Source organism: Podarcis raffonei, chromosome 12 (genome assembly GCF_027172205.1).
Source record: "Podarcis raffonei isolate rPodRaf1 chromosome 12, rPodRaf1.pri, whole genome shotgun sequence".
NCBI lineage: Eukaryota > Metazoa > Chordata > Lepidosauria > Squamata > Lacertidae > Podarcis > Podarcis raffonei.
This window is the reverse complement of record NC_070613.1, coordinates 32130818-32151366: the sequence shown is the minus strand read 5'-3', so window position 1 is coordinate 32151366 and position 20549 is coordinate 32130818. Positions and strand designations below refer to the sequence as shown.

The 20549-nt window shown below is 40.4% G+C and overlaps 1 protein-coding gene across 1 annotated transcript in view; it reads left to right on the top strand.

Annotated features, from left to right (window-relative positions):
• AGMO (alkylglycerol monooxygenase) overlaps positions 1-20549 on the top strand; it is a 118049-nt gene that overhangs the window by 67909 nt on the left and 29591 nt on the right. The window contains exons 11-12 of the mRNA XM_053410193.1: positions 3135-3217; positions 4343-4448. Of these exons, the coding sequence (XP_053266168.1) occupies positions 3135-3217; positions 4343-4448 (189 nt within the window). The remainder of the gene's footprint in view (positions 1-3134; positions 3218-4342; positions 4449-20549) is intronic.

Here is a 20549-nt window from a genome sequence, read left to right as displayed (position 1 = left end):
CCTAGTACAGCTTCATGCATTTTCATCTACTATTGAGCCCTGCAGTCTGAATTAGAAATCTCAGACTCTACTATGAAGACTAACATTATAGGACTCTTCCACTGCAGCTTATGCTTTTTTGATTTTTTTAAGGTAAATGTATTTAAGTTTCGGGTGGAATCACCCTTGGTCAATATCCTGTGCCTCCTTAAAAATAATATCAAAAGCAAATGCTATTGTTTTCATATATCTTTTACCTTCATTTTACATGTGGCAGAATTAGAAATTGAGAAATCGGCAGAGCCTATTTTCTGTGCCGTGTTTCCTTAGGTACTCTTGCACAAGTGGCACTTCCACAGGTGAAGATTCCTGATTTTTACCGAGGATTGGGGGGCCCTCTAGTGGAATGGCACTGGATGTGGCACAAAAATCAAAGGCAGCATATTACAGGATATCACTGTGTGAATTGCTGGGAAAATAAAAGCCTTGGGTGCTGTTGCTACTAAAGTCAGCAAGAAGAACAGTCAGTGTGGTGAGGCAGAGCTGCTCTTCTGGCACTGGGGTTGCTGCAGTTTACTAGGACCGGGTTGATGGTAAGGCACTGGCAGAGCCAGTCTGACATCCCCTCTTGTTCATCCACACAGCAGCAGTCTCCAGCTGAACAGCAGCAACGCTGGTGTCATGAGGGTGGATTTGCATCTCTGCCCTACGACACCAACTACTGATGGGAAGCGAGGAGCAGAAATGAAGCAGAGATTGTGTCTGAACGAGGAAAAACTGAAGCACAAGCATGCAGAGAGAGTGCTGCAGGATGTATAGGAAAAATGGAAACATGGTAAAAAGACTTGTGGCAAAACAAAGTGGGAGTAAGAAATGGGGAGATGCAGAAAATTTGACAGCCTGTGGAAACCGAGAAAAGGGAGGTTAGGTGGAGGAAAAGAGAGAAAGAGAAATGGAAGAATATACACTTTGAGCTTTATAGAAAGAAGAGAGAGAGGAGACGGTCTAACCGTGATACCTGTGGTGGCCGTCCATGGATGCCAGTACCTCCTGTGGCTCCTGCAAACCAGCACCTCTAAAACCCAAGAGGCTGTTTGCTCTTCTTGCTTAACACGAGAACCTAAGAGGAGCCTGCTAGATCACGCCAGTGGCCCATCTAGTCCAGCATCCTGTTTTCACAGTGGCCAACCAGATGCCTGTGGCAAACCCTCATGCACTCTCCCTTCCTGTGCCTTCCAGCAACTGGCATTCAGTAGCACTGCTGCCTCCAACTGTGGAAGCAGAGCATAGCCACCATAACTAGCAGCCATTGATAACCATTTCCCTCCCTCGTACTTATGGGACCGCCTCTGCAGGTATGTCCTGCAGAGGACCCTAAGGTCCATACATAATAATAGCTTAAAGGTCCTGGGCCCTAAGGAAGCCAGATTATCCTCCACCAGGGCCAGGGCTTTTTCAGTGATGGCTCCGACCTGGTGGAATGCTTTGTCCCATGAGACTAGGGCCCTGCAGGACTTGATCTCCTTCTGCAGGGCCTGTAAACAGAGCTATTCCGCCTGGCCTTCAGTTTGAATTAGCCTGATCCTCTATTCCCTTTTCCCCTTTCCTCTTCTATGAAGAAACCCTTTCTGGGGCCCCACATTTAAATTCTTCCCTGGTTTCCTTGCTGGCCCTAGCAGGACCAACTTGGCCAGTTAGCCCTGGGGAATCATTTGATGTCTACTGACTGGGGTCCCCCCCCTCAAATGACCCCTGAATTCTTGAATTTTATTGATATTGATGCTTCATTTTATGTTGTATTTTATGCTGTTTTTAAGTCGCATTTTAATCAGTGTTTTATATTTGCTGTTAGCTGCCCTGAGCCCGGTTTTTAAACCAGGAAGGGCGGGGTATAAATAAAATGTATTATTATTATTATTTATTATTAATTTGATGGTCATTGCCGCCTCCTGTGGGAGCAAATCCCATAGTTTAACTATGCACTGCTTCCACTCTCCCTTTTGTTCTGAACAGAAGAGAGATGCAAAGAGCATGGCTCAACATTCCAGTTAAGCTTACTAATCCAAGGTTGAAGACCACTGTGCGGTGGTCTGTAGAGAAAAGAGCATTATATGGGGTTACAGGGGTGTTAACCAAATGAGTTAAAATGAAAGAAAATATCATAGTGTAGGTAACCTTTTGGTGTGGCCCTCTCCAGTTAATATAAATGTCGTTCTCAAAGTCATGAGTTGAGCAGTCCTGTCTGAAAACATCAGGGCATTTCAAAAGAATTGTGTGTGTCTCTGTTCCCTTCCTTGATGTAATCCTTATACCATTATTTGCTGGCAAACTGCTGCCGTTGCTGTTCCTAGTCTGACTGGGGAGGCAGAAAAATGTGCCACTACATATACATCAGGGCCCTAAGCCAGTAGTAACCCTGTCACCTTACCCCATTTGCTTAATCTCTGTTGAGAATTCAAGTCCTGAATCTTTATATCTCTATTGAATGGAATATATCTCAACAAATGTTCCATTGAAATTAGATATTTATGCTCTACTGATTCTAGGTCACTATATTGAATTGTTAAGAAGCAAACACATAAATGTGAGCTCATGCTGAAACTCTGATAAATTATCAAACTGGCTTCATTTTTCTTTTCTTTTCTGTTTTTCTTTTCTTTTTTCCTTTTAATAGGATAGTGTTTTCAGTTGCCACTGCTCTCTAGGGAGCCAAGATTGGAAAATAAAAGATGTAATGCTATTAACAGTTTGCAGGGGGCGGGGAGCAGATATGTGATATGGTATTTATTTAGAAAACAGGTCTACTTCTTTGGTTCAGGTCGTTGAGGGTTCAAATAATTTCAGGAGAGGAAACAATAATAACGGCGAAGGAGTTATTTTCAAGGCTAACATTGTGTGAAGAACGATTTGGGAGAAAATATCCAATTTTTGTAACCTTCAGCCTTGAAACATAATGACATTAAGAGGGAATGGAGAATCTGTAGTCGATTTTTAGTTGCAAGGTTCAAAGTATCAAACTACTCTGAAAGCAGACGGTAACAAAGTAATATAATTGAGAGTGAAAGTTCAGACTGCCTCACTGGTAAGTTTAGAATTCAATATTCCTCCAGAGAGTTAACCTAAATGAGTAATTTGTCTGCTTGTTGGTTTAACAGACGTTATCACAGGTAACTATTCTCATGAGAGTTGGCTACATTATCCTGACACTAACCTCCATTGGATTCCTTATAGAGCAAAGGTAAGTAATTGAGCATTTCATTTCTGTATGTTTTATATTGCAAATGCAGCCTCTTGGGTTGGATTCAGAGTGTCACTTCAGTGAAAAGAAAGAGGATCCCGCTGGAAGGGAGGCAATTTTTGCCAGTTTCCCCTGTTCTCCTTATGGAAACTCTAGGGTCCCCAACCCTTTGGAGCAGCTTTTCAGGTTGAAAGAGAAGTCAATGAAGATAATCTCCCTAGCCCTTTTCTCCAGGAGGAGTGCTCCATGGGTGGAAATCCACTTATAGAAACAGTGGGTCCAAGCCCTTGATTGCCAAAATTGTTTCTTACAATACAAAAATGTGACAATGGTGGAGGTTTAGAATTCCTTTACAAAATGTGCATTAGTGCAGCCTAGCCAATGGGCGGCTTTCCAACTATTCTGGGACTCCCAGCCAATCCCAGCCAGCATTAACAACACTCTATTCTCTTTGTTCACAGTTTAACCTTATTTTGCTTCCCGTGTATCTCCTGACCTTGCTGTGGTTCAAAATGGTTGCCGTATTCAGAGCCAGGAAAGAATTTCCCTGTATTGGCCAGTCTAGAAGTTTTGCCTTCCCCCTAGCAAAACCTAACGACTTTTGGTGGTTAAAGGCATAGGGTGGAATACTAGTCTTTAAGCGTGGGGTGAAGTGGTGCATCTCCCAGTATTGATCCAGTGGTGTTTTCAGGGTATCCTGCTAAAGGGGTCTCGGTGGATGTCTTTGTCCTGAAGTCAAGTGTGGGGCAGACAGTCCATAAGACTTCCAGCGGCAGCCTCAAGATGGCCAGCTCAGTAGATTAGTGTCTTGGGGATGCCATAATCCTGGCACAACCTCCAGCAGGAGGCTAGAATGCATATGCACCCAATGCTTGAGCTAAAATTCCACCTACATTTCTAATCAATAAAGTTGTGGCCATTTTTAATCCAGATTGTTGTTTGCCTGAGTTATTAATCATATATTATGACACTGACTGGGGGGGAGGGTGGCACTGTGACTGGGCCCGCAACTGATGTTTTAGAGGGGTAATTGTGATTCTTCTTTACTGCAAGGATACATGCCAATCAAACCCTGAGCTGGTGAACTAAAAATAGACCTTACTAATTTCAGTTCTTTATTTTTAGACCTGAAGCTCCCTTCTTGGAATCTATCCGCTGTTCCACTTTCCTTGCCCTGCTCAAACTTGGTTACTTGAAAACTTACATTGCGCTTCTGTCAATGACATATGAGGTAAGGCAACTTAATTTATCATATAGTGCATATATTTATTTTAAGAATAAACTATATATGTTTCTGGACCTTAGAGGTTTGCAATATTTAAAAAGTGCTTGCAAACATAACAATGTAATGAGCCAGATATGATCCTATTTATTTTATTTTATATCCCACCTTTCTTCTGGTGCAGGGCCCAAGCCAGCTCACAGCATTATTTAAAGCAGCTACAACTAAAAACACAATACATACAAAGGTTAAAAAAAGTAACCCTATTAAAAACATCATTGAAAACATTTTAAACCATTTAAAAGCACACACATACAGGCACACAAAAGCACCAGACCCACCCTCTGAAGACACTTCCACAACAGCCAGTTAGTAGCCAAATGCCTGTTGAGTGTGAGGAGGCGGGGAGCCTTTGCCTGGTGACAAAGGGAGAGCAGAGAGAGACCCAGGCTGGCCTCCCATGAAAGAGAGTTCCACAGTTTGGGAGCAAACACTGAGAAGGCCCTCTCTTGTGTCCTCACCAAATGTGTCTGAAGGTGGCAGGATGGAGAGAAAGGCCTTGTCAGAATACAACAGTTGTCTTTTACTTTGGCTTTAGCAGTAAGCACTCAAATGGTGTACAGATAACACTACTTACGAGATCTGAACGCAATATGATAGAGTCATAATTGCTCATGGTACATGTTGATCTGATTGATTTTGCTGGTTTGTATAATGACGCTTCAAAAATCCATTTGACCAGACATCATTTGCAAGACAGGAAAGGTGATTGTGGAGTTTGGACAGCAATGGTTCCATTGATTTTTATCTTCAAATATTAGTATCATCTGTATATATACACTATTCTATAGCTTTGCTCATCTCTATAGTAGGAAGGACTGCCATACCCTGGGTATTGGTTGGGATGTACAGCTGTGTTTCCCTGTCAAATGTAAGAACCGCAGGCCACTCCATAGCCATGCCTACCCCCATGCTGTATAAGATGTTGGAGGAAGGAAGTGATGGAAGGAAGCTCCCATGAAGCTTCGTGATAAAAAGCCTTGTCAGCACACCTAGATCTAAATAAATTCAAGTTGAGCTTGTAATATTAATTCTCTCTGTTATCTTTGCTAAAGAGAAAATCCAGCCATTGTGGACTAGTAAGATGGACTTTCTTGACAAGACAAGAGCCCTGGGGGTAATAATGCCCCTTGGAGAAAAGAAATCATAGTTGAACCTTACATTCAGTAGATTAAGTTAGTTTCCACTTAGGTGTGACAGAGTCATTACTGACTTTAGCCTTAGCTGGTGTGTGAGCTGGCTTCACCACCATCAACTAAAGATGATGATGTATGGTTCCAGATGCTCTGGCCAATTGACCGTAAAATTGCTCTGCATTTCTGGCAGGGCAGCCAAGTTAGAGCTTTTAAAATCTCCATGCCTGAAGCTCAGCGCCCACTGTTTGGAAGCTGCTCATTATTCTTCTCCTGCCCCCTGATCTGAGCAAAAGAGAGACTTCTGGAATCAATTAGAAATGTCTGCCCTTGATGAGATTTGCACGTGAGTTTGGAATTGTGAGGCTTTGATAGTGTCAGCCAACAGCTGCAGTTTCAGGTGGTAAAATCAAGAGAAGAATTTTTACAGGGCTTAATTACAATCAGTATATATTTATAACTAGTTGAGGGACACTAAAAAAAAGTGAAGTTCGAAACTGTCAAGCATATTGTTGAAGATGAGACTTCATTACTTCCATCACAGGAAAGTAAACAAAATGTTTTTTGGAAACTTGTGGTTGTGAGACTGTGTTGTGGCTGCAAGAAACTGGAAATGGTGTTTTCTGTAGTTCTTGCTGCAAAAGAAACATCTGGCAGTATTTATGTCATTCCTATTTGACAAGTTGAGGCAATAATAAGCGGTGATGCACATTTGTGTACAAGTGTAACGTACAGTCTTTCTTAGATAAATATAATACAGTAATCCGAAAGTAACCCTTTCCCCTCCAAGGATCTATGTATTAAATGTATATATTTTAAACATGTTATATTTACAGGGTTGTATCCAACGCTGTCCATGCACTCCTCCTGCAGAACCCTTCATGCCCTCAAAATCTGCTCTGGAGGGTAGGGAACCTGCTGGAGCAGATTTTTCAGGGTGTGTTGGGGGCTGCAGGGGGAAGGACCAGAAAGGTGAAGTTCTGTTGCTTGGGTGGAAGTCCACTTGCGCAATATTGAATTTTGCCCACGGTAAATAACAGTTCATAGAAGCTGTTACTTGATGATCATCTGGATTATATTTACCTTTGTCTTCTATTGTACTTGCATTTACTAAAATAAAAAGGAAATTATAATTATATCTATATTTTGGAATACATTTTTTTATCTATTTAAAATATGCAAACTTGACTTTGCTCAAGCGGTGCTTTCATGTCCTGAAAAATTAACACCTATGCTTCACGTAACATTTTTAACTAGTAGTAAAAATTCTACAAATATGATCTGATTGTCAGACCACAACTGCAGTTATTAAGCAAGAGCTTATATATTTGCCTTGGTAGCCACCTTCTATCTTGAATAAAATGGAACTAAAAGTCTGTATAATTGTTTTAACTTCTATCCTACTTACTAGCTGAAAACAATTTTTTAAAAATAAAGTAAAATAAAAATAAAAATCACTGAAGCAAGCTAGTTAAGTTTCACCGAATGTCTATCTGAACAACAACTAGAAAAGTATGGTGCTCATTCAAGAAGGCTAGGAGGGATGGTTTTTGTTGTGGGGGTCACTACAGAAAGGACAGTGCTTCTCAACTGCAATTTTTCCTTCTGTGGAGAAAAGGATTGGATATTTTTATCTGCAGCTTAAATTCACTGTACTTTTACATATGCCTGTACACCTGACTGTGGTGCACATTACAAATGACAGGCATGGGAGGTTCCTACCCAAGGGTCTTATAATCTAAAATAGACACAGGTAAGCAACTTGTGGTTGTGTGTGAGAGAGAGGGGGGAGAGGGAGAGGAAGGTATGGATAGTCCAGGGAATACTTATTTTAATTGCATGTATTTTGCTTTGTACAATAAGATATAGGTCGTAGCTGTTTCTCACGTTCTTGCCAAATAAAGGAGAATCCAGGGTTCTTAACAGCTTGATTGTAGAAACCTCTGCACTAGCAGATATATAGGAAGTGGTGAAATAACTGCTGCACTATCATGATGTTAGTGTAGGGTTGATTTCCTATTTCACCCCTTCAAAATAGTATCCTAGGCTAATACTGGTAACAGCCATGATCACCCAGCATGATGTGGTTGTATCATGTGCCAGAGATCTTGATCCAGACACAATTGCAATGAAGCAATACACTTTATTCCTTACTCTTGCCACCACTGTGGCAGCTTGTTAGAGGAGGGAGGTACTGGCCATTGGTATGCTCTAGTGCAGGCATGGCCAGACTTGGCCCTCCAGATGTTTTGGGACTACAATTCCCATCATCCGTGACCACTGGTCCTGTTTAGCTAGGGATGATGGGAGCTGTAGTCCCAAAACATCTGGAGGGCCAAGTTTGGCCATGCCTGCTCTAGTGGCAACAATGCAGGGGGTCAAAAATACATGACAGAGATCACAAGATAATTTGTGATCCTAAAGGTATTTCCTTTGGTGTCTCAGTGAATACACTGTTCCAACTTTCTGTTTGCCCTCAACTATGTGTATTAGTGGGGCTGGGCTGAATGTTCCATCACATATTCCTATTAGCATTCTATCATTCTGACTTACACTTATGCCCTGGAAAAAGATGATCTGTAGGTCCAATTCCATTGTTTGCTTCTGATGTGGTAGAGTAACAGGTTATTTTACCTCATCAGCTTCATATGGTGACTATTATGGGTGCTTCTCTGTGTGATGACAGGTAGAATCTATCATTTCAGTCACCTTGTCTGTTATCATGATGTAGAAAGTACCACCTATCACCACATAGGGATGCTTGGTTAAGAACATTCACACTTGCCTTGTGATGGCTTTGCCCCATCAAATGTGAACTGGACCATAGAGGGTAGTTCTGGATCATAGAGGGTAGTGAAACAAACCTTAATCAGATCTCATGTGCTCATTACGATATGAGGTTTGTAATATTAAAATGTAAAATGTCATTGCTGAAGCAGTGGGAACCTGAATAATAATTTTCGCTTTAGTTTCATGATACCTGCTTTTTTCCCTCTTCTCTGCTTTAGAACGCTTTCCTGGAATATTGGTTCTAATCTGTTTTTCTTTTAATTTTGGTTTTTTTTTTATTTAAAAATGATTATTTTACTAGCACTACTAAGGAGTTTTAATTCAGCATTCTAATAGTTTTGAGACCTTCAGACCATTATATCTAAACAGAAAAATTTATTGCTTCCCTCCTTTAAGTTGATCCCAAAGTATAAATTGTGGCATGCCTTCTTTATTTATGCAGACCCCATGAAATAGATAACTTATGCCTGTTCATCCTATTACTTCTCGACTAAAAGATTCATCATTTGTGAGACTTTCAAGAGCTATTAATAGCCTCCAATGTGTGCTATTACTGCCATCAAGTGTAATTATATCATTTTGCACATATAACTTTTCACATACTGTAATTTCCCAGGTATGACATCTCCCTTACAATTTCATCTTATGTGTGGTATTCAACTCATACTATTAAAACAATCCAGACTTTAAGTATTTTTGCTCTGTAGTATGTGGGAGGGGTGTACAGATGTATTGGATAGGAAAAATAGAGCTTGTATTTTAAAATAGGGAAATCTGGTTACTTTAATTCTGTTTCTCCCCAGCGAAAACATCCCACCTTAGTAATGAAGAACACAAAATTGTCAGGGGAAAAACCTCCTGAAAAACTAAAATTATTATCCAAAGACATTTTTCATCACTGTTAAGTCAGGCATGGAAAAAATATAAGAGTAGAAATGGACAACAAGGTAAATCATAATAAAGGAAACCAAATTTATCTTACTAACCAATCCCTTTAAAAATGCCCACTTTGCAACTTAGTTCTCTAAAAAAATCACAAATTCACTGCTTGCTAAAGCTAAAGCTAAAGCCTAAGGTTGAGGCTTTCACCACAAGAAGGAGTTGCTTTGAAACTTAAATATAAGAAAAGCCTACTGAATCATAAAGGGTAAAGGGACCCCTGACCATTAGGTCCAGTCATGACCGATTCTGGGGTTGCGGCGCTCATCTTGCTTTATTGGCCGAAGGAGCTGGCGTACAGCTTTCGGGTCATGTGGCCACAATGACTAAGCCGCTTCTGGCGAAACAGAGCAGCGCACGGAAACGCTGTTTACCTTCCCGCCGGAGTGGTACCTGTTTATCTACTTGCACTTTGACGAGCTTTCGAACTGCTAGGTTGGCAGGAGCAGGGACCGGGCAACAGGAGCTCACCCCATCGCAGGGATTCGAACCACCGACCTTCTGATCGGCAAGTCCTAGGCTCTGTGGTTTAACCCACAGCGCCACCCGCATCCCTTTTCTACTGAATCATACCAAAGGTTAAATCTAGTCCAGCATCCTATTCTCAAAAGGGCCAGCCAAATGCTAGTGGGAAGGAGCCGCCAGCCAGCTCTGAGCACAACAGCACTCTCTGCAGTTTCAGCAGCTGGTATTAAGAAATGTACTGCCTTCAACAGTGGAGGTAGAATAATAGCCATCATGGTCAATAGCCACGGATAGCCTTATCCTCCATGAATTTGTCTAATATTTCAAAGCCATCGCTGCCTCTTGTGGGGATGAATTCCATATTTTAGCGATGCATTGTGTGAATAAGTGCTTTCTTTTATCTGAATCCTACAACATGCAGCTTCATTGGATGTCCATGAATTCTAATATAATGAGAGAGAGAGAGAGGAAAGAAACCCCTTTTCTCTATCCCAGGTACCCCCAAACTCGGCCCTCCAGATGTTTTGGGACTACAACTCCCATCATCCCTAGCTAACAGGACCAGTGGTCAGGGAGGATGGGAATTGTAGTCCCAAAACATCTGGAGGGCCGAGTTTGGGGATGCCTGCTCTATCCACTTTCTCCATGCCTTCTGTCATAACCTGCTATTATACTCTTACTCACCTTTTATCTGAACCAAAAAGCCCCAAGTTTTGTAACCTTTCCTCATAGTTTCTCCATCGCCTTGATTGTTTTGGTTGCCCTTTTCTGGGATGCTCCCAAGGAGGACATAACTCTCCTTCAGAGGCATACGGTGGTACCTGGGGTTAAGTACTTAATTCGTTCCAGAGGTCCATTCTTAACGTGAAACTGTTCTTAACCTGAAGCACCACTTTAGCTAATGGGGCCTCCTGCTGCCGCCACACAGCCAGAGCACAATTTCTGTTCTCATCCTGAAGCAAAGTTCCTAACCCGAGGTACTATTTCTGGGTTAGCGGAGTCTGTAACCTGAAGCGTCTGTAACCTGAGGTACCACTGTACTTGTTTTAATACTGGAGGTAATATAGAGCCATCACTATAGATACAGGGATTAGTTAGATATGGGGATAAGTGGCAAAATCACCTAGCTCAGTTGGTAGAGCATGACACTCCTAATCTCAGAGCCATGGGTTTCAGCCTCAGTTTGGGCAAATGATTCCTGCTAGATTGGGCTAGATTATTCTCCTGGTATCTTCATAGTTAATCAAAGTTGAATGGAAAGCTATTGGGTGCATCAACCCTTAGTAAGTAAGAGTCAGTAAGAGTCAATGATTAATTGTCTAATAGTGCTGCAGACTTATGTGTGGTATTCAACTCATACTATTAAAACAAGAGGTATGATATACTATAATGATTGCCTGTTGGACACCAACATAAGTTTAATAAAAAAATGCTTTGCATTTTCTTTCCCTCAGATCTGCATTCTCCATGACTGTTACAGTCCAATAAAATTAGAAATCAATGTAGCTTTTTTTTTAGTTGTATTTATGAAAGTTCATAATACAGGGAATCTCAGCCTTTTTTTGCATTTGCATGCAGATATATGCAAAACAATACTAGTTTATTTAATCTGGATAAGCTAGTTTTTTATTTTTAAAAAAAGTTAATTTATTAGCTACTTATTAGACATTGAAGCACCACCAGATGCATTGGGTTATTTTAAACATTTATTATAATGTTTTTCCTATGATGTGGACCCATTAAAATAGCTGTAGCGGTTTCTCTGTGGATTAGTAAAAAATATTTTGGAAATTCTTGCATTCAGTGTAGCCATCTATTTTAAGTAAAGAAAAGAAGGTTGTTAAGCTACCAGTGAGAAGTGTGAATATTGTGATTGGCCACTGTGCCTAAACCTGTGGACAGGTATAATGCAGAGTGTAAATGAATTGCTACTGTATAACCTTAAAACTGCAGATGTGGAAGCTAAAATAATATTTAACTATTCATGGTATAATGAATTCTTGCTTGGCGGCTGGCATTCAAAGTCTATTTGAAAGGTACTGTTGGCCTGAGATGCAAGTGATTTGGCAGAGGTCTTGCCTAATATATATTCTCAGAGCCTGTCTGCGCAAGGATGCTGGCAGTTTTAGTGTGATTTCTATTCCAGGAGACAAGTTTCTGTCCAAGGCAACATATGAGTGACCAAATACTTTCCAGTGGAATCTGGGCACTGTAAAATTTCCGGAACTAAGCCGAAAGATTGCAGAGCTTGCTAAACTCTCCCCCCGCCCCCTTGCATACCAGTGTGATGGTGAAATACGGTATTTCCAGCTGGAGTACACTGTGGTGAAAGGCTGTAAATTGAACAGACTATTTATCTTGTTATATTTTACTGGTGTTTTAAATAGCAGTATAGCATTGCTAATCAACTATAGTTTTTATTATTATTATCATTACAACACTATGACAAAAGGCATCTACAATACCATAAAACACATCTTACCTCTCAGTCTTTTGTAGAAAATCATCATCAGCAATATATGTAAAGGCAAAGGCATCAAATCACTTCCCATCAAACCAGCAATCCTCAGACCAAACCAGATGTAAATGGAAAAATTTCCTTAAGAAATCAATTAAGAAAGGGATGGTTTTTGCTAGTTTACTTATCTTCCCTCAAGCATTTTCAAATCTGTTTTACAAATGTAGAGTCTACCCTTTTTGACAGGCTGTTTAAATGTAAAAGCAACTATATTTCCATCTCCATTTTTTTATATAAAAAAACAGACTTTTCATTATGATGCATGACACTTTGGGCTAAATTAGAGCCAGCGGTTACTGTTGGGCTGTTCTTGCTCTTCGTGAGTTTTGAGTAAATTAGGGTTCTATAAATTATAGCCATTTGTACCATTGTTTAACACAGCACACATGGAAAACACAGCACGGTTGAGTTGTAATTCAGCTTTAATGATGCAACACTTGGTTCCAGTCAATTGTTAGAAGGCTGTGGTAGTGTTACTTTAGTGCTTCAGACGTTGCATGTTCCATAACAATTACAGCCCAGCTTTCAGTAATGGCTGCTGGCGGATTATCCACATGTGAAGTCATAGCAATTTTGAAAAAGAAGTAATAAAAATGCACCTGCCTTGTAGTGGAAAATGAGACTTTAACATCTTTGCTTTGAAGTTGGGTGAAGTCTGTGGTATTAACTAACAGATACTGGTATTATGATGCAGTAATCCAGCCCCTCAGGGGAGTGCAGGGATTTGTAATACAAAAAAGCTGCTATTTTCTAGTCACCATGACAATCTGAACGAAGAATGGAAATAATGAGGTGATGATAAAAACTAGAAGGGTGTTAGCTATAAAGTTGGGAATATGTGGAAAAATCACTTACATTTTGTACATTTTAGTTTAGGTGGCCAGTCCAGGGAATCAGAGAATTTGTTTTTGTCAGTAATGTACATTGGGCCTGTTTGCTTATCTGAAACTTGAAAACATATGATGTAGCAGTCTTGCTGAAGGTAAGCAGCTCTTTGCCTGGTAGATGCCTGGACGGCAGACTGACTTGGAACCCCATGTACACTTCACTGAGCTCAGGAGGGAGGGGAAGCAGGATATTGATGTAATAAATAAGCATAGTTGCAAATACATAAATTGGGAACCTCTTTAAGGCAAGCTTCTTTTTATACAATGAATAGTATTGCAATAGGCTGCTTTACACGAATAAAGGCTATTTTGCTTGTTAATGTGTACCAAATTCTTGGGCCTTAATCTACATCATCTTCATGCAGAGTAGTTCATCACAAGCCTAGGGGCACTGAGCCCATGGCCAGTGGGGGCCAAGGACATGACAAGAGGCAATAATCGCAGGACGAACATATTGGGATCATTGATTACAGATGGCAGTAGATTTTGGCATAGGCATTGGGTGTATATCCTGATTCCTGAATCATCCAGCATGTCTGATGGTTGATTGTTTGACAGGTCAGTCCTGGGTTAAGGATTGTCCTATAATGTATATGATATTGGGGTGACCCCTCCAAGACTACAATGTTTTGAGAGTACTGTGGCCTGTCAGCCCCCACCTGAGTATCTGGACAGAAGCACCTTGCCCTGGACCCGATTCCTTGAAGTGGTGCATGGGGCTCTCAACACACACACCCCACTCCACCTTGACTGAGGATCCAACCCAATGCTTTATCTGTCAGCGAGTTGTGACAATTGCTATGAGGTAGTCAAAAAACTCAGATAGGACCAATTTGTCTGGAGTCAAATTTTTGCCTGGTCCTGAGTACTTCAGACTGATCTTTCGATAGCAAGGTCTTAAGCATGACCTGCCTGCTCACCTTTGGGCAGAGCCATGACATGTGGGAGGGTGAGAAACCTAATGCCAAGTGAGCTGCCGAGTAGGTGCAGCCTTTTTTATGCTTAGGGAGTGGACCAGAGGGAATCCAGGGAAATGAAATATTCCCTCTGGTCTGCTCCCTAAGCCATGCTCCCAGTCACCCATGATTGTCTGCAACTGCAGGCAGCTGGTGGAGGAGGAAGAGACATTCTCCCCCTTTCACAGAGGGATCAGAAAACTGCTGTGGCTTGGCCACGCCAGACCACAATCGCCACCCCCTGCCAAGCAGATGGTAAGTGGTCATTATAATTCAGTAGTAATTCTCTGTAGTAAATGTATGATGCAGCTTCTAGTGTAGAATGGCTTGCTTCATTCTTTTGAATTCTGCATACTATATCTACCGACCCGTGAATTCTCCCTTAGCAAGAGACTTCGCTGATCTCCTTTTCTCCCAATTTTAAGCATTCTGTCCCATCTTTGCTTTACTTTGAATTTCATATTGACATTTCCTAAGTTTAAGTATTATTAGTGAAGTCATACCTAGAGCTGAACTTAAGAGATCACAATATAATACACCACTATTTTTTCTTGTGAAGTCTGGCACAGTAACAATTCCTTCTTCCTAGTTTGTCTAGTTAGGATTTATATATATATATCACCTTTTCCTCCAAGTAGGTATTCACATACAAATCCCATATTGTAATGCCCTTAGCTCTGTAACAGTTGATACATTCACAATACCTAATTCAGCATGTGTTGTAGCACCTGGTATAGCTCTTATTCAGTGCCAGAAGTTTTCAGACAAAAACATTTGGCCATATTCCAAAAGTGTATTGATAACTTTAGGTCTGTAATTCTGCTCCATTTGATAAACATACTACTGCAGCTTTGAAAGTGTTCTTAATTCTGGGTATGTCTTCTCTCCTTGGGACTTTAAAAACAAGCATTGCTTAAATAAGCACATAGATCATGTATTGATAAAGATAAGCATGCATTGAAGGAAAGAATGTAAGTTTAAAAAAACATACTGAAATCACCCTCTCTACATTTTATGCTAAGTTATCTTGATGTGTAAAATTCTTTGGAAACAATTTTTCCTTCTGCTATGGAGGGATCTTTTGGATCAGAAATGTCTTTACAGTCTTATAATACTAACAACAATAACAGTAAGAAATGCATTTTGAAGTAGTGGTTGTCCTGTATGTATAATGTTCTCCATTTCTGGCAGCATCGGGGGATGGGAGTAAAAGTATTAAAATAAATACAAACTTTTCTTAAGTGACTCACATTTTTTTCAGTCACCACATATCTTCAGCTGTATAGATACAATTGTAAGATAATAATGTTATACATACAGAAAAGCCATTTTGTCAGAATTCCAAATCGCTACTTCAAAGCCACCTTCTTGAAGAGACATAGTCCTGTCTATGAAGTGTTAGGCCAATTGTAAGAAATAAGAAAATGCCTGTGTGCGCGCTTTTAATTTACAAGCAATAACAATTGTTTAACAAATCAATGTTTTCCTTTTTTTGTGTTAATTGATTTATGCTTGAGAAGCAAAAGGGCAGAAAACAAATGACAAAACAGTCTTCACAATCTATTCTGGAGCTGCATAAATTGAAATCCACTTTCACACACACACACCAAACATTGGAATACTATTTTTTTCCTAATTATTGCAACCTTCAATCATAACTATATTTTTCCATTACTTCTTTGTATTTAATTTTTGCAACTGCAGTCTCTTATTTCCTGTTTCTATTTTTTCTCTATCTCAATTTCCTTACTAAGAAACAATTTCTTATGGGATTGTATTCTCCAGGCTTCCTTAACAGTTATTTCTTTCTGCTTAGTAGTATTCCTCAAAGTCTGGTGTTAAGCTCAATTAATTTCTTCCTATGTCTGTTTCCCAGCTGGAATTCTCGTACTTTTATACTGCACTTCCCCTTCCTACTATTAATTTTTTTATCATTGTGACATTACAGCAGAATGATTATAGTACCGTCAGGTTAGGGGGTCAACCCATTTTACACAACGCTTCGATTTGCTTAGTTACCTCCTGCATATCCTGTAATTTCATTATGTTGAAGTAGTATACTTAATCTTCATTTCAGGCTAGTCTGATACTGGTTCATACTTCTTCCCAATCTCTTATTTAACACACTTTCTTCCATTTTTGTATTACAGTCCCTCAAGTTCTTTCAGTACTTGGCATTTAAGTTTGCCTATTTCTATAAGTGTTACCTCTCAGCTAAAGTCCTATTATAATTAATTACTACTGTCAGGCTTGTGAGATGACTTAACATCAGCACACTTAATGTTTCATATATACAAGCCAATGCAAATCCTGTTTCCACTCCAGTGCTGCTTTGCATGACACAACTATGGCCTTGGGACATAGCCCTCGTCATGGTAGTGGTGGCGTTTAGTCATTAGTTAGACCCATGCTAAATAGATATTGGACTAGACAGACCCATAGTGTGTTCCAGTGGGATTCTTCTAATGCTCTCTCTTATTCAGCCTCCACAGGCTACCAGCACAACCACTAATCATGTTGAAGTAGCAGCTCAGTAGTTAGATGTTATCAGCAATAGGGAACATCCAGCCTGCGGCCTTATTAGGTCTGTGAGGCTGCTTTCACCAAACCACACCTATCTGCCCCACACCTTATATAAATATGTGATGTCAGGTGTGGAACAGCTGAATACATGACTGCAAATGAACAATCAAGGTTCCTGATTGCACCTCAGCAAATGGGACTTGCTCTCAGCTCTTTGGTGCTGACAGAGAGCCCATTTGAGGTTGTACGCTTGTAGGTGTGGCTTGGATTCAAACTGTGTTTGCAGGCAGACATTTACCCCTGCAGAGTAGCTTTGCAGACAGCTTTGTCAGTTTGCAGAGGGAAATGTCACTTGCTGGCTTTGTTTGACTACAAACCATGCCTGGAAATATGCAATGTAGGGTTCGTTGACAACCCCCAATCAGCTGATTGGCGCAAGCCCCTTTGAAGTTGTCACCTGACATTACAATGTCAGGTGAATGACTGTGTACTTGTCAAAGTGATCCCTGAGGAGTGGGAGAGGTCAGGATCCAACCCACCCACTGGATCCAGTTCCCCACCTCTTTCCTAAACTCCTAATTGCTAGCATATCAGTTCGCAGGCAGTTGGCAAGCCTGTTTAAACATTTTAGTAAATGGTCTGCAAGGGCAACTTCAGGGTGACAGACACTATTATTACAGGAATACAGATTTAATGCTTGTTATATGGCACCTTAATATACTGTGACCTTGAAGCTTTGGTGTAAACTCAAATGGTCAACAGAAAAACCCTTTATATAGGTTTTGTTTCTGCAGCAAGCCAGCTGTGGATCCTGGTATTTATCTCTCTCCTCAATGTGCATTATCTGTTGGCTGGATGACAAGAAGGTGTAGACAAAATTTATGGGAATTAAAGAGTGAAATAAAAGTCTAATTGGAAGGCTGACCCAAAATAGTTCCATAGTGTATTGCACACTTGGACAGCTGTACAAGATATGTCTCATTAGGTGTATAAATAAAAATTGACACTACATTTTGGCAATATATAAGTTATCACGATAAATTATACTCTCATTAGCATAAGTGTAGAAATCTATTGATAATGGAGATACATTTAATGTGTACACTGGGTGCTATGTTAACAAGCTAGCTACCAGCAATTTCTTTTGTTTTTTTCTGTTCGCCTTAATAAAGGAAAATGATTTTAGGTCTGAACTTTATTATACATAACCGCTTACAAGCCCAAGGGAAAAGAATTCCTGCATTAAAGCTGGAGCCTAAAATTCCGCTGCCTCAGCTCTTAGGAGGATTTGAGAATATGAAGAACTCCTCCTGGAAGGGAGGTTGGAGAAGGGGAAAACAACCATTATATGAGTCCTGCGGGATTAATAAATCTTCTTGTATTCCTTGGAATCCTTTGAACTAAACTTTGAGAGAAGCAATGGAGACAAAGGTCTTCTGGAGCTTTGTTTCCAGGTTGCAGCCCTAACACAGAAATTCACTTGGATAATTTTTATCTGTAAACTCTAAAATGCTGTGTGTCTTAACTTCTGAACTTTTAAAGTCTGAGGACAACAATTATATGAACTCTTTTTGAAAAATGCAGGTCATTAGTAATTTAATACTTCAATGATATTGCTGAATGTTATCTGATTGGCAAGGATCAGACCATTGCCTCTGACCATAAAGAGTCATCCAGAAACACACACAATGAGAGGCTGTTTTGCATGTGAAATTATTACTATGGTGGAAAAGACAAAAGAAATTTTGGTAATGTCCATAAGCCTTGGAAAGTTCATTATAAATCTAAATCAATGATAATGAAAATACTTTTTAAAAAGTAGGTAAAGGTAAAGGTGACCCTGCCCGTACGGGCCAGTCTTGACAGACTCTAGGGTTGCGCGCTCATCTCACTCTAGAGGCTGGGAGCCAGCGCTGTCCGCAGACACTTCCGGGTCACGTGGCCAGCGTGACGAAGCTGCTTTGGCGAACCGGCACCAGAGCAGCACACGGAAACACCGTTTACCTTCCCGCTATAAAGTGGTACCTATTTATCTACTTGCACTTAAGGGTGCTTTCGAACTGCTAGGTGGGCAGGAGCTGGGACCGAACGATGGGAGCTCACCCCGCCGCGGGGATTTGAACCGCCGACCATGCGATCGGCAAGTCCTAGGCGCTGAGGTTTTACCCACAGTGCCACCCGCATCCCTTTTTTAAAAGTAGCAGGTGATTTTTTTTTAAGCTACTTCTTTGAGGCCATTTCTCTCTCTCTCTCTCTCATGTAACACATTAGCAGGAAGCCATCTCTTTATTTTTGGAATTGTAGAATTGGAAGGGACCACGAGGATCATTTAGTCCAACCTCTTGCTATGCAGGAATCTTTTATCCAGCGTGGGGCTCATTGCTAAAGATTATTATCGCAGTGCATTTCTGTGTAGAAACCAAAATAGAGAAAAGCAGAAATGAGGTTGTGCGTGTATTAGATTTGTTAAAATCTGCAGCTACAACTTCAAAAATGGAATTTTGGATAAAAAGACTGATCCCAGCAGCTAAGAATCTTGTTGTGGAAAGTCAGCTGCCCGTACAAAACTCTTCCTTTGCTTCAGCAAATTCTCCACATCTTCCTCTAAATATTTATTGTTGTCATTCTTAGATTAACAATGTGAATGAGGACTTGTGAGAATAAATAACCGTATCCCTACAAACCAAAACATATGTTAAGGATGACTGTGTTTACCCAACTTTAAAACAACAAACATATTCTGCCTATGAGCAACAACACGTATTTGAAAACACTGTTTGGGCTGAAATGTAGGAATGGAAACCAAACAAGAACTGGCCAAGTTTGAATTAGTTGATGGAAATTTTGTAGAAATTCTAGCTTTGAGCCAAGAAAATTAAAATTCTCATATGGGTATTGTATATGGCTGTTTTGATTAGCCTTTTTCTCATGGCTTGGGTGGTTAACAGCAAAAAAATAATTTGTGAGATTGTGTATTAGCAATATATACAGCACTAAAAATCCCACAGTTTTAATCTCCATCCGTTAAATGTTCATCTTTTTATTCATTGCTAAATATTATTGCACTGCATTTCTAAGTAGAAACCAAAACAGAGAAAATCAGGAATGGTGTCGTGTGTATTTCAGGGTGTTGGACTAGATCAGGCATAGGCAAACATGGCCCTCCAGGTGTTTTGGGACTACAATTCCCATCATCCCTGACCACTGGTCCTGCTATGGATGATGGGAGTCGTAGTCCCAAAACATCTGGAGGGCTGATTTTTCCTGTGTCTGGACTAGATGACCCTCAGAGTCCAATTCCATGATCCTAAGAAAAAGGGCTTGTGAAGCCTTTATACAAGATACTCCTTTTAAATTTGGAAGACCTACCTACAGCGTATGAATAACCATATACTGAATCAGGCTATTGGTCCACAGCCCAGCACTGTCTGTTGACTGATTGGCGATGTTCCTCCAGGGTGTCAAGCAAAGGTCTTGCCCACCCATCTGATATCCTTTTAACTAGGACTTGGATTGCAAGGCATGTATTCGTTCTGTTACTTATGAGCTTCCCACATATATTTCAACATGCATTGAGGTTACCAAAATATAGCTGAGAATTTCTCAGTCCAAATCTGATAAGAAAATTTGCAGCTTCCTCAACATATGGAAATGATGAAAAGTCTTTTTCTTTTACTATTGTTGTAACCATGTTATTTATTCACTATTGGGCACTGTAGGTATAAATGTGCGCAGTGCGTATGAAGAGCTACTTAGCTTTTTTGAATGTACAATGTGATTGTCTGCACTCATTGGAAATAAAAGATAACAGAAGAAAGTACCTATGAGACAGCTGCCAA